The sequence below is a fragment of the Mobula birostris genome, chromosome 13 (assembly GCF_030028105.1).
Source record: "Mobula birostris isolate sMobBir1 chromosome 13, sMobBir1.hap1, whole genome shotgun sequence".
In the NCBI taxonomy this organism is placed as follows: domain Eukaryota; kingdom Metazoa; phylum Chordata; class Chondrichthyes; order Myliobatiformes; family Myliobatidae; genus Mobula; species Mobula birostris.
Genome location: NC_092382.1, coordinates 10,674,200 through 10,687,934, shown reverse-complemented (window position 1 = coordinate 10,687,934; position 13,735 = coordinate 10,674,200). Strand labels below are relative to the sequence as shown.

General features: G+C 43.7%; 1 protein-coding gene across 1 annotated transcript in view; it reads right to left on the bottom strand.

Annotated features, from left to right (window-relative positions):
- The window catches only part of LOC140207807 (uncharacterized), a 151,856-nt gene that overhangs the window by 91,923 nt on the left and 46,198 nt on the right, over positions 1-13,735 (bottom strand). The window contains exons 3-7 of the mRNA XM_072276370.1: positions 8,725-8,814; positions 4,932-5,363; positions 4,190-4,356; positions 1,356-1,527; positions 1,184-1,249 (exon numbers count right to left, since the gene is read on the bottom strand). Coding sequence (XP_072132471.1) covers positions 1,184-1,249; positions 1,356-1,527; positions 4,190-4,356; positions 4,932-5,363; positions 8,725-8,734 — 847 coding nt within the window. The 5' untranslated portion in view covers positions 8,735-8,814. The remainder of the gene's footprint in view (positions 1-1,183; positions 1,250-1,355; positions 1,528-4,189; positions 4,357-4,931; positions 5,364-8,724; positions 8,815-13,735) is intronic.

Sequence of the window (13,735 nt, the reverse complement as noted above, 5' to 3'; positions counted from 1 at the left end):
CACTGGGAGAAACATCTTAGCTGGCGGGCGGTGAATCTGTGAAATTATTGTCATGGACTGCTGAGGAAGACACGTCATTGGATATAGTTAAAATGCAGGTTGATATGTTCCTGATTAGGAAGAGCGTCAACATTTACAGAAGGCGGGATAATGGGGTTGAGAGGATTTGCGTAGCAAAATCACTGAGCCGATTGGCTTAATTCTGCTCCTAAGTCTTATGATTTTAGGGTGCATCTGGAGTATTGTATTCACTTCTGATTGTCCAGCTTTTAGAAGGATTGGAGAGGGTGCAGAACAGGTTTATCAGGGTGTTGCCTGGATTCGGTGGCATGTGCTACAAGTGGAGGTTTGATAAACTTGGTTTGTTTACTCTGGAGTTAGAATAGAGATCTGACAGAGGTACACAAGTTTGAGAGATAAGATTTGGGTCGACAGCCTGTATTTTGTTTGTTATTTTTTTACATAAGACTGGTGTCTAATATCAGAGGGCATTTGGTTAAGATGAGATGTGGGAAATTTACAGCAATAGTGAGTGTTTTTTTTTTCATAGAGTTCTGGTACCTGGAATTTACTACCTGAGTCATGTTGAAGGCAACTATGTTAGATATACATGAATGTACAGCAAATGCAAGCATATGGTCAATAATATAAGAAAGGATACCAAAGTATTTTTTTTAAACTTTCCCAGATATATAAAGAGTAAAAAAACAGGAGAGGTTCGATATTGGACCGCTGAAAAATGATGTTGTAGCTGCAGTAACGGGTGAAAAGGAAATACCAGACAAACTCTATAGAAGTCACTAGCGGAATTACAAAAAGTAATGAACACCAGTGAACAGAATTGTGTGTTGTGCTATTACAAAGGAAAAGGGGCTTGGAAGATGAAAGGTCTGAAGATAGAAGAGTCACCTGGACTGGGTCGTACAGTGTATCAGGAGCCTGCCTGGGGTGTGTGGGCATTCCCAGGGCGTTAGGACCTGGAGTGAAGGCTTCAGCAGAACCAACAGATGGATTAATGGAAAAATAAAATGTAGAATATTCAGGCTGCAAAGAGAAATACTTTGAATTGTTACTTCAATCCAGAGATCAGCGAATGGCTAATGGTGAATTTTGATTCCCAGGTTTTGCCAAGTCACAGACTAACACTTGAGATGTGGTTTGAACTGAGCATTTCATCACTCACCTATCAGTTGAGTGGGTAATTCAGATAACCCTTGGGCGATGTTCATGTATTCCTGTGGATCAGGACCTGTTTAAATATAAAAAGAATCCATGGAAACAGAGCTAAAATAATTAAAATAACTAAAATGTTTATTTCAATGTGCCTTTGTGTTCAGTGCATGTTTTTAACGTACCGAGCTCCTGTATTTCCCTCAGTATTCTGTCCAACTTCGGTAACTCAGTCCTCCATGTCACAAAGGATTCCCACATCGCCCTCCGGGCCCGGGAGCCTTTACCCATCACCAAACTGAGGAAGAGTCTGGAACTCTCTGTCCGGTTTCCCTTCTCTGTCAGTTCAGTGACTTTCTAGAAAAGGAAAGTAATAAATTTACTGTGAAGCAGACATACAGACAGACATGGAGAATGTGCAGGAAAATATCTGTTCATCGTCCCAGTAGCTTCAGAAATGATGCAGTCACTGGGCTGTTGCCTGATCCTCCCTGGGTTCAGTCGTTAACAAAGAAACTCTAGCTGAGGGAACTTCTAAATCAATATTGTGAAAGAATAAGGATCTACTGACACCCTGCAGTATATTCAACGTGATTAATTTGCTTATCCATCAATGTGTAACATTACATCAAAAAGATGTGACAACAAGAACGGAAGAGAGGGAGAGCGAGGGAGCAAAAAATGGATGGTGGGCATCACTGAATCGTGGCTGAAAGATCATATTTGGGTGCTCACATCCAAGGATAAATATTTAATCGAAAGGAGAGGCAGGTGGGTGAAAGGGTTGGGTTGACTCTGTTGTCATAAAAAATGAAATGTGCTTCTAAAGAAGTGATAGCAGATTGGACGGTGTAGTTGTTAAGATACTGTGTAGGAAAGAAAATGACCCTGATGGAACAGTAACCAGGATGTGGGATACAAATTCCAGTGGGAGAGAGGAGAGGCATGTAAAGATTTCAATGTTAAAATAGTCATGGGGAATTTCAATATGCAGGTAGCTTTGGAAAATCAGGTCGGTGTTGAATCCCAAGTGAGGGAATTTATAGAATGCCTATGAGATGGCTTTTGAGAGAAGCCTATGGTTGAGTCCACTATAGGAAAGGCAAATCTGGATTCAGTGTTGTGTATTGCACCAGATTTGATTGGGAAGCTTAAGGTAAATAAACCCCTAAGAGGCAGTGATCATAAAATAGCAGAACTGACACTGCAGTTTGAGAGGGAGAAGGTAAAAGTTAGATGTATCAGTTTACACTGGAATAAATGAATTACAGAGAAATGAGAGAGGAGCTGGGCAAAAATAAATTGGAAGAGGCAACAACCAAGCAGGAATAAAGTATGACTATGACTATGACTATGACTAGGAATAGATGAAGATTCTGGGAGTGATTCAGAAGGCACAGGTAGAGGTAGATAATCCCAAATATGAAGAATTATTCCAAAGGCAGGATGATCAACCGTGGCTGACGAGGAAGTCAATGCAGCACAAAAGCAAAGGAGAGGGTATAGAGTATAGCAAAACATAATGGAAAACAGAAGGACTGGGAGGCTTTTACTAACCAGCAGAAAGCAACGAAAAGCCATAAGTAGAGAGAATATGAAATATGAAGGTAGGCTAGCTAATAATGTAAAATAGCTTACCAAATATATGCCCTTTCAGGACAACCTATTGATTTTTGATGTCATGCGATATCAGCTTTGTGCGTGGTAGTTCCTGTCTAACCAATCTGAATGTTGGACCAGGAAGTTACCGGGAAAGTTGATGAATGGAAGGAAGTGGGTGTTGTCTGAATGGACTTTAGCCCAGCATTTGACAAGGCACTGCAGAGGAGGGTGGGGACTCTTTGAATGACAGGTGAAGCTCAGCCTGGTGAAATAAATGGGAGGTCAGATGATACAGACCTCAGACACATGATCTGGACACTGAATGAGCATTGCTGTGCCTGCAGAGAAAGTGGGATTTGGAGGATTGATCAGGCGGATTGATCCAAATTGCTATTCCAGTTTGAAGGAAAAGGGGTTGACTGGTGGGGAGCTGTCTCTGTGTCCACCCTCGCCTGGGTGATAGCTCCACCACAGAAGACCGGTCCCCCTGGTTAAAGTCACAGTCGGTGACTTGTGAAGCATTTCGGACGACGACGAGAAGATCGACTGCATCAGCTCACCTGAAGACTCAAGTCTGTCTCTCTCTCTCTCCCCATCACTACTCAACTAAATACCACGAACTGAACTGAACTGAACTTTACTCAACATCGTAAGACCGTATCTTTTTACCCCTCGACTTAAAGAAACTTGGTTTTTCATACATATATATTCCACACTTACTTTAATATATAATCATTGCTAACCTGTGTGATTTATTTACTTTGATATTACTGTATTGCGTAGTAACTAATAAATATTATTAGTGTATAGCAATACGAGACTCCAAAGTGGTTTCCATTTCTGTTGGTTTCTTTATCCCTGTCATGGGGTACGTGACAATAGGCAGTTTCAGTAGACCAGCATGGAATAGATGGGCCAAAGAGCCTGTTTCTGTGCTGTACTTTCCTATGACGATGACATGTCAGCCACTCATTGTTCAGGAACTCAGACGGAGACTAGACCAGCTGTGGTTAGTAGGTTTCCCTCCCTCAAGTACCACAGTGAAGTCAGTTGGCCCAATTTACAATCTGACAGTTTAATATTCATCCTGGATTAATGAGCTGAGGTGAATTTGACTGACGGTCCCGATAAGACGTGAAATTAGTTTTAGACTGAATGTCTGTTCAACAGCCCAGATATGCAGCCACTGCTCGTGTATCACACTGATAAATACAGCAGGTGTGAGAGGAAAAGGTGACACTGAACCTGTAGTTCCCAGTGCTCCCCACCTTAACAGCTGAAACCAGATCTGCTGGAGACCATCAGAGATCAACATCTCCATTGCCACGTAGAACTCCTAGAACGTGCAGGAGATGAATATTAATCAATATTCCCTCTGATACCAGCAGTTCGGTGACAATAGACTAAACACACTCACCTCATTTTCTTCTCTACTGAAATGTCCCTCCTTTGTCAACATCCAACCGAGTCTCTCAACCTTTTCTTCAATCGCTTGTTTAAGTCTGTCTCTGTAGAACTTTGTCAGCTGGTACAGTCGATATTCCTCCCCCTGTGCCAGGAGGTCAGAGATTGTAAACTCTGGCTCTGCAAATATAAAAAGTGAATGTAGTCACAAACTCAAATATCACCTGTCTCCACTGCTCTCACCCAACCCAACAAACCAGTCATGTCAACAACCTCAGTGTTCACCTGCCTTCATCTGGAAACATGGATTTTATCCTAATCTCTGACACTGGACTAAAACCGAACCATCAATGCGCTAGACATGACGTTACCAGAAGGACCACATTTACTAGAAACCTGTTTCTCCCACCGTCCCACCCACTCACCCATCGCAGTTTAAGATGGGCAATAAATGTTGGGACTGCCAATGATAGTCGCTTCCCAGAGATACTCTCTCCATCCTGGTGAATACGTTTCCCACAACTGTTATCCTGGAAATACTCTCTTATCCGGATAGCTGCGTTTCCTCCGATACACATCCTGGATATCATCAGAACAGGTAGTACATTTCCTGTAGTGCGGTAACGGGTGCCCCCCTACACCACATGTACCACATCCACACATTTCCCCTCTCTGACCAACCCTCCAACAAGGAATCACATTTACCCTCCTCCCTGCCACATTCTGCGAAAACATTACCCTCATATTTCACTCACCCACTCCCTGTTGGGGACTTGACAATTCCGTGTTTAATGAGCTTCTGGGCTGACAGACAGTCGCCTCACTTGTACCAGTTCCAGGGTCCTGATCAGTGTCTCTGACGTCACTGTCTCTGGGCTGACAGACAGTCACCTCACTTGTACCGGTTCCAGGGTCCTGCTCAGTGTCTCTGACGTCACTGTCTCTGGGCTGACAGACAGTCGCCTCACTTGTACCAGTTCCAGGGTTCTGCTCAGTGTCTCTGACGTCACTGTCTCTGGGCTGAATTTGCTCCACTTCCGCTGCGGCCGGACCGCATTCCATTGGGACGTCGCTCTCAATCTGACCCTGCTTTGGTACCTTGCTTCCCATGTCCCGATCATCTTCCCTCAATGAGTTGCCTGGTAAAAACCTCTTGAGTACTTTCCGTACCCGATTTAATTTCCCACCTGAAGTAAATGATGAATAGCAGGTTTAGAGTGATTTATACTCGAGCAAGGATTCACAATGGGTGCCTGCAATGGAGCCGAGACTCCGGCTGACCAGATTTGGAGTGGGACTGTGCTAGTGAATGAGAACCACACTTCCTGCTAGGTGACCGTCCCGATAAGCCGGTGTCTGGACACATCCACTCCCAGGAAAAAACTGGATAGACACAGTAATACTGATCACCGACTACGCATTAGTTGAACACACTGATAACCAGCGGTTATTAATGGAACAGCATCAGGTGATACGGGGAATTATCACTGGGATTATCTTTCATAAACATAAATCTCCCTGGGTCACAAACTGTCCAGTCACCTGTGTCACTCACAAACAATCCACTGGATTACTCATGGTCCGATCCTCTAGATCACACGTTCTCCGTTTGCTTTGTCTTACATTGTCTTGTCCCCTGGGTCACAGACTGACCATTGCCTTGATGCCTGGTCCCCTGGGTCCCATCCCGTCACCTGGAGGATGATTGTCATGTAACAACTATACAAGTCATTGGCAAAGGGAGCGTCTTGGCGTGCAGTTCTCGTAGCTAAACTTAAAGTCTCACCGAGAGAGCTTTGCGTTCATTTGCGGTTGCTGATCTATAGGATGGATGTGATTCAGCTGGAAAGACTGTCGAGAAGATTGTCAAGTATGTTACTGGATGGAGCTGCTTGGTTTTTGTGTTATATGTTTCGGCTGGGACAGTTTGCCCTGGATCAGGGCAGCTTGAAGGGTGACCTTACACACGTACATAAAGTAATCAGGGGTGCAGAGAGGGTGGATAGTCATAATATGTTTCCCAGGTTAGGGGAGTCTGAGACTCGAGGGCAGAAATTTAAAAGGGACTGAAGGGGCATTTTTTCACGTGGCGGGTGATGAGTATAAATTGCACGCAGTCAGAGGAGGCTGTAAACACAAATAAAAGGATTCGTTTCCAGGCTGTAATCTCTGTTTTATTCCACCTGGAATCACAGAGTTGAGCACAATCACAATGCCCACCGGAGACAGTGACAGTTGGTCATTGGTTATACCGGGTCTCCCATCAGAGATACTGGGAATTTAAATTCAGGTAGCAGATCATCTCAAGAGGGAAATATTGAGAACTCACTTTCACCATTTGGCCACAGACCAGACATGGATTGGGATATTAAAACAAAATCAGAATCAGGTTTATTATGACCGGCATGTGACGTGAAATTTGTTAATTTAGCAGCAGCAGCTCAATGCAATACATAATCTAGCAGGGAAAAAAATAATACTGAATAAAAAAAAATAAACAAGTAAACCAATTACGAATATTAAATAGATTTTTTAAAAACTTGCAAAAACAGAAAGACTGTATATTAAAAAAATCTAAGGTAGTGTCCAGAGATTTAATGTCCATTTAGGAATCGGATGGTAGAGGGGAAGAAGCTGTTCCTCAATCGCTGAGTGTGTGCCTTCAAGCTTCTGTACCTGCTTTCTGATGGTAACGGTGAGAAAATGGCATGCCCTGGGTGCTGAAGGTCCTGCATAATGGACGCTGCCTTTCTAAGACACTGCTCCCTGAAGATGTCCTGGGTACTTTGTAGATTCATACCCAAGGTGGAGCTGACCAGATTTACAACTTCCTGCAGCTTCTTTCGGTCCTGTGCAGTAGCCCCTCCATACCAGACAGTGATACACCAAACCAGACCACAAGTTTATCTAAAATGAAGTGTCTCCTGATCCTCAGCCATTTCCAAGGCTGGCAATGTTCTCGGCTCGGTTACAGAAAACAGAGTTCGGAAAATTTCCCTCATCTACTTTCCCTCAGAGTTTGGAAAATTTCCCTCATCTGAATTTTATAAATAAAAGTTGGAGATGTCTTTCACCTCTAAACAGGCCGATGTGCAACAAGCCCTGAGCCTGGACTTTTACGTAACAAACAACACCGCCGTCACATTCCTGTTTGTGTTTCACTCTCAACCTACTGATTCAGGGTCTCCGGCTCCTTTCACTCAGGTGGAGCTTTGCCTGGTGAACGAAGTCATTCGACCATTACTGGTGTCAGGTCCCTGCACTGGGACTGTTGGACTGATCAATTACACAAAGCCACTTTACCAGTGGGATCAATGACACTTTTCTCTGCCCTGTTAGCACCTGTGTAAGTTTCTTCATCTGAACTAGTAACCATATAACAATTACAGCACGGAAACAGGCCATCTCGGCCCTTCTAGTCCATGCCGAACTCTTACTCTCACCTAGTCCCACCAACCTGCACTCAGCCCATAACCCTCCATTCCTTTCCTGTCCGTATATCTATCCAATTTGTTTTAAACGACAACATCGAACCTACCTCAACCACTTCTGCTGGAAGCTCGTTCCACACAGCTACCACACTCTGAGTAAAGAAGTTCCCCCTCATGTTACCCCTAAACTTTTGCCCTTTAACTCTCAACTCATGTCCTCTTGTTTGAATCTCCTCCATTCTCAATGGAAAAAGCCTATCCACATCAACTCTATAAATCCCCCTCATAATTGTAAACACCTCTATCAAGTCCTCCCTCAACCTCCTATGCTCCAAAGACTAAAGACCTAACTTGTTCAACCTTTCTCTGTAACTTAGGAGATGAAACCCAGGCAACATTTTAGTAAATCTCCTCTATACTCTCTGAACTTTATTGACATCTTTCCTATAATTTGGTGACCAGAACTGTGCACGATACTCCAAACTTGGCCTTACCAATGCCTTATACAATTTCAACGTTACATCCAAACTCCTATACTCAATGCTCTGATTAATAAAGGCCAGCAAACCAAAAGCCTTCTTCACCACCCTATCCACATGAGATTCCACCTTCAGGGAACTATGCACTATTATTCCTAGATCACTCTGTTCTACTGTATTCTGCAATGTCCTACCATTTACCATGTATGTCCTATTTTGATTAGTCCTACCAAAATGTAGCACCTCACATTTTTCAGGATTAAACTCCATCTGCCATCTTTCAGCCCAGTCTTATAACTGGCCTAAGTCTCTCTGCAAGCTTTGAAAATCTACTTCATTATCCACAATGCCACCTATCTTAGTATTATTTGCATACTTACTAATCCAATTTACCACCCCATCATCTAGACCATTAATATATATGACAAACAACACTTGACCCACTACCAATCCCTGAGACACACCGCTACACACCGTCCTCCAATCTGACACACAGTTATCCACCACTACTCTCTGGCATCTCCCATCCAGCCACTGCTGAATCCATTTTACTATTTCGATATTAATGCCTAACGATTGAACCTTCGAAGTGCAGCTACAGGACAGAAGTTTAATGATAAAGATCCCAGTGAACGTACCTGTAGCCATTCTGATTCTGACTGACGATTGTCGTCGTCTTGTTTACACTTTGGTCGCGGTGCAGGACAGCTCCAGCTGTTGGTGATGCCCTGAATTACATACAACAAGCAGACAGTGGGTCAGAAAGAGTACGATTCTTTGCAAAATGTGACCGTATCGCCACCCTGTGTATCAGAGCAGCAGTTTGCTTAGGGAACAAACATTCCCTGTTAACATCAACTCCCACACCATGTCTGTACGTCAGTCCAGTGATATCTGGCGAATCCTATTGACAGAGCCAGAGAGCAACAGAGCACAGACACAGACCCTTCAGCACAATGAGACAATGCTGACCACAGTGCCCACAGAGTTGGTCCCAATTTCCTGTGTTGGGCCCATTTCACTCTTGGCCTCTTCACTCCATCTACACATCCCAACTGCTATCGTCACAATCACTGTCTATCTCATTGGTAACTCTGAAGCAAAGCATTCATTAAGCACCGCATCACCGCATCCTCCAGGCACATTTCCTCCCTTGCTCCTGTGTAGTCCTACCCTCAATCTATTCATCCTCCTCTTCTTTTCCCACACGTAGAACGCCTTGGGCTTTCCTTCATCCTGCTTCTCAAGGACACCTCAAGTTCCTTCGACCTCTAAGTCATTACTTAAGCTCCTTCCAGGCTACCTTATAATTTCCTAGAGGCTTGCTTGGATGTTGCTTCCTAAACCTAAATAATGCTTCCTTTTCCCTCTTGCTTAAATGTTCTCATCTCTTGTGACCACAGTTTGTTTATATAAACATTCTTTCACTGTGGGTGGAACCGTATATAAGTGTTCCTGAAACAACCTTCACATTTCCATTGTGTATTTCCCCTTGAAAATGTTTTCCCAATTTACACCCCAAAGTTGCTCCGAATACCATTGTAACAATCCATCCACTAATTAAATACTGTCTCGTAGGGTCTGCTACTATCCTTGTCCATGACCATGATAAAAGTTGGGGTGTTGTGGTCACTGTCTCAAAAGGGCCACCCATTGTGACATCAGTCACCTGACCAGCATCATTGCCTCATATTAGATACAGTACGGCAACTCCTCCAGTGAGCCCATCCACATACTGTGTCAAGAATCCTTCCTGGACACACAACACATTCTGCCCCATTGACACACTTTGGAGCGAGGAGGTGGAATCAACATCAGGAAAGTTGAGGTCAACAATGATAACAACCTTGTTGCTTTTGCACCTTTCCCAACGCTGCCAAGTTATCTGCTCTCATTATCCCTGTGGCTTTGGGGGAGGCCTATAGAATACTCCCAGAATGATAGCCCCCTTTCCGTTTCTGACTTTCACCCACATTGATGTCCTCTGTGTATGTCGCTGTGATACCATCCCTAATTAGTACAGAGAATTCCCCCCCATTCACCCCCCACCCCCATATGTATTATGAAACAACTAAAACCTGGAGCATCAAACACCAATCCTGCCCTTGTAACAGTCAGGTCTGTGTAATGGTGATAACATGCCATCCATTACTCGGATTTCCAGAAACTGCAGATTTTCTCTTTTTTTTTTGATAGGTCATCATTCAGTCATGGTACAAGTCATAATACATAGCAGAATTAGGTAAAATGGTCATTCTAGTCTGCTCCATAATCAATCATGAAGGATTATTTTTCCAACACTGTATTGTTGCTTCCCTGCTATAATACTCAACCCATTTAGCAATCCAGAACATGAATATACCCAACGATAGCCTCCACCACCCTCTGTGACATCAAATTCCACAGATGAACCAACATTTGGCTGAAGTAATTGCTCTCACCTCAGTTTTAAAGTGAAGCTTCTTTATTCTGAGGCAGCACTCTCAGATCCCAGACTCTCCGTCTAATCAAGACACCCTCTCCATTCCCACTGCATCCAGACTTGCTGTTATTCAGTTGGTGTAAATAATCACCCCCGCCCTAACTTCCACCCCCCCCACACCAAACCCCAACCACCATCCCTCTGAACCCCACTAAACACAGGCCCAGGTCCATCAAATGCTCCACATGCATAATGCTTATTCTTCAGATTATTCTTGTGAACCTTGTTATCAACAGCTGTACTGAATACATTTCCGGGGAAAACAGGACAATTGGTACCAGGATAATGTACTGGGAAAAGCAGTGCTTTCTTTACTCTTCTGTCAACTCTCACAAAATGTTCCAGGGTGAATGTAATACAGATAAACTGGAATCACTGAAATGCTCAGCAGGTAAGGAACAGCTGTGGGGAGAGGAAAAAAGTTAGCAATTCGGTTTCCTAACCTTTCATCAGAATGGATTCAAACATCATCCAGTTTTTAGTGGAAAATCTTGGGTTGTTCTCCATGGAGTGGTAGGGACTGAGGGAAGATCGGATGGAGGTTTATAAGATTATGAAAGACATAGATAGAGTAGACGGGGAGTATTGTTTCACTGTTTAGAAATGTCTAATACCAGAGGACATGCAATGAAGGTGTGAGGGAGTAGTTGCAAAGGAAATGTGAGGGTAAGTTTTTCTACTCAGAGAGGTGTGGATGCCTGGAATGCGCTGTCTGTTATGGTGGTGGAAGCCAACACATTGGAAGCTATTAAGAGATGTTTAGGTAGGCACATGGGTGTGAGGAAGATTGAGAGGATATGGACATTGTGTACGTAGGTGTCATTATTTTTTTTGGGGGGGGGGTTGATTTACTTTTTATCTGGTTTGGCACACCATTGTGGCCGATGTGCCTGTTCCTGTGATGTACTGTTCCATGTTCTGTTCTATCTTCAGCATCTTGAGTTTCCCTTTGACTCCCACTGGCAGATAGACAGGTGACAGTGAGGGGGAATTTCCAAAAGTGAATTGAATTCTGAAACCCCGGTCTATTTCTACTGGGGCAAACACAAAATAGCGTATTAATCACAGCCTCTCCCTGCGAGGGATGGAATGGGAACTCATTCTCTGCTTTGCTTCAGAACTTCAGAACCTCAGAACCAAACATCTGAGCACAGAACAGAAATACTCGCTCAACATCTCAAAAACCCGGACAACCTGATCCCCTGATTCATTTTATCTGGGTGAAAACGTGTGGTATCCCAGGATCCAACCTCAGAGGGTCACAGCCCACACCCAGAGCCTCACACATCTTTTCCACATATCACATTGGGTGTTTCCACATCTCACACTGACAGACTCACGCTACCAATATCCAGCCCCTGGAGACGTCTGCTTCACTGCGGAAGGAGGAACATCCAGCCACATCTGTAAAAGCACCAACGTAGACCGAAGCCCAAACACTACCAGTTCCATATTCCTGGAGCCCCCATCCCAAGATTGTATCTCAAGCACCAACTCTCCCAGGGCTCTTTGCTGCCGGTAATATGCGGCAGTGTCTCAGCTAATCCCAGTTCAATCTTCTTGCTGCGTGGGATCTCGCCCAGTACAGCTGGCTGCCATGTTTCCTGCAGTGTAGCAGGAACAAAATGTAAAATTATAAAGTGGAAAATGCTGGGAACTCAGTTCATCAGACTACATCTCTGAAAGGACAAATGGTGGAAGACCCAGTTTCAGAACTGAGACTGTTCGAGATGCTGCCTATCTGCTGAGCGTTTCCAGTATTTTCTCCTCCTTACTTTGAATTTCCTGCAACTGTAGTATTCTCTCCCTCCTCGTTTTAATGCACAGATAGTAACTGATTGTAAAATATCAACAACACCCTAAACAGTAAATGCCACCCCACCCCAACCCATTTGTTAGTTCTCAGTTCATCCTGACCCTGGTGTAATACATCCCATACAGTCAATGCTCACAGCATCCTTTCCTCCCACTGTCACTCTGTTACATTTGCTCCTGAGGCCACTGTCTCTACGCTGAGAGCCGGTGACCACAGAGCGATAAAAAGTACAACACTTGCTGCAGCTCTGACGGGCCGTTACCCTGGAAACGGAGGAAGTGGCTCACCGAAAATAACCGAAAAAGGAAACAACAAACTCAACATCAGATGCTGTGAGTTTCATTATTACAAAGATTAACACTGCAGCCATTTTGTAACGGGGAAACTAAAATTGTAATGCCTGCTTTTACCCTGCCTCGTGCTGTATTCAATTAGACCTCTGGTAGTTCTTGTTAACAAAGGAAAAAAAAACAACAACAAAAACACACAAAAAAATAAAAAAATAATAAAACAACAACGAATCCTGGAAAATTAAATGAAGTAAAAGGTGAAAGAGAGCACTTTACAACGATGACATAGGTCAGAAGAAAGTTTGCTGATACTGATCAGTGAGGTATCCTAAAATGACACAGCTAGAACAAACAATAAGAAATTTGGCATATACCGTTTGCCCCTGACCAAACTTTATCAATGAGTCATGGAAAGTATCCGATCTGGATACTTCCCGCCTTCGTACGGCTGCTGCTCTGCCCATGAGAAGTTGAAACATCAGAGAACTGTGGACACAGCTGAGCACAGCATAGAAACAGGCCGCCCCCACCCCCCATGAACTGTCTCTATATTCCCCGTTGCCTCAGCAAAACAGGAAACAGAATCAAAGTTCTCCACAAACCTGGACATTCTCACCTCTCCCCACCCATCCGGTGGAAGATTAAAAGAAAACAGAAACATACCACTGGGCTGAAGGATGGCCTCCATTTTGCTGTGATATCAAATTGAATGTTCCCAGTATGATAGGACACAGCTTAATAAGATGGACTGTCGACCTCGCTATCTAACTCCATGTGACCTTGGACCATATGTCTACCTGCACCGCACTTTCTCTGTAACCATAATGATTTGTTACATTCAGTTATTATTTTACCTTCCATCACCTCAATGCACTGTTGTAATGTATTGATTACTATGGATGGTTCGCAAGACAGGTTTTCACTATACCTCGGTACATGACAAGAATAAACGATTCCCCACTTTAATTGTGTGGAAACATCAGAGAGAACGAGTTTTTCCTCTGGAACATCTGTAGAGAGTTTTCACTAAAGTGTACACACTATTGAGGAACCCACATAGA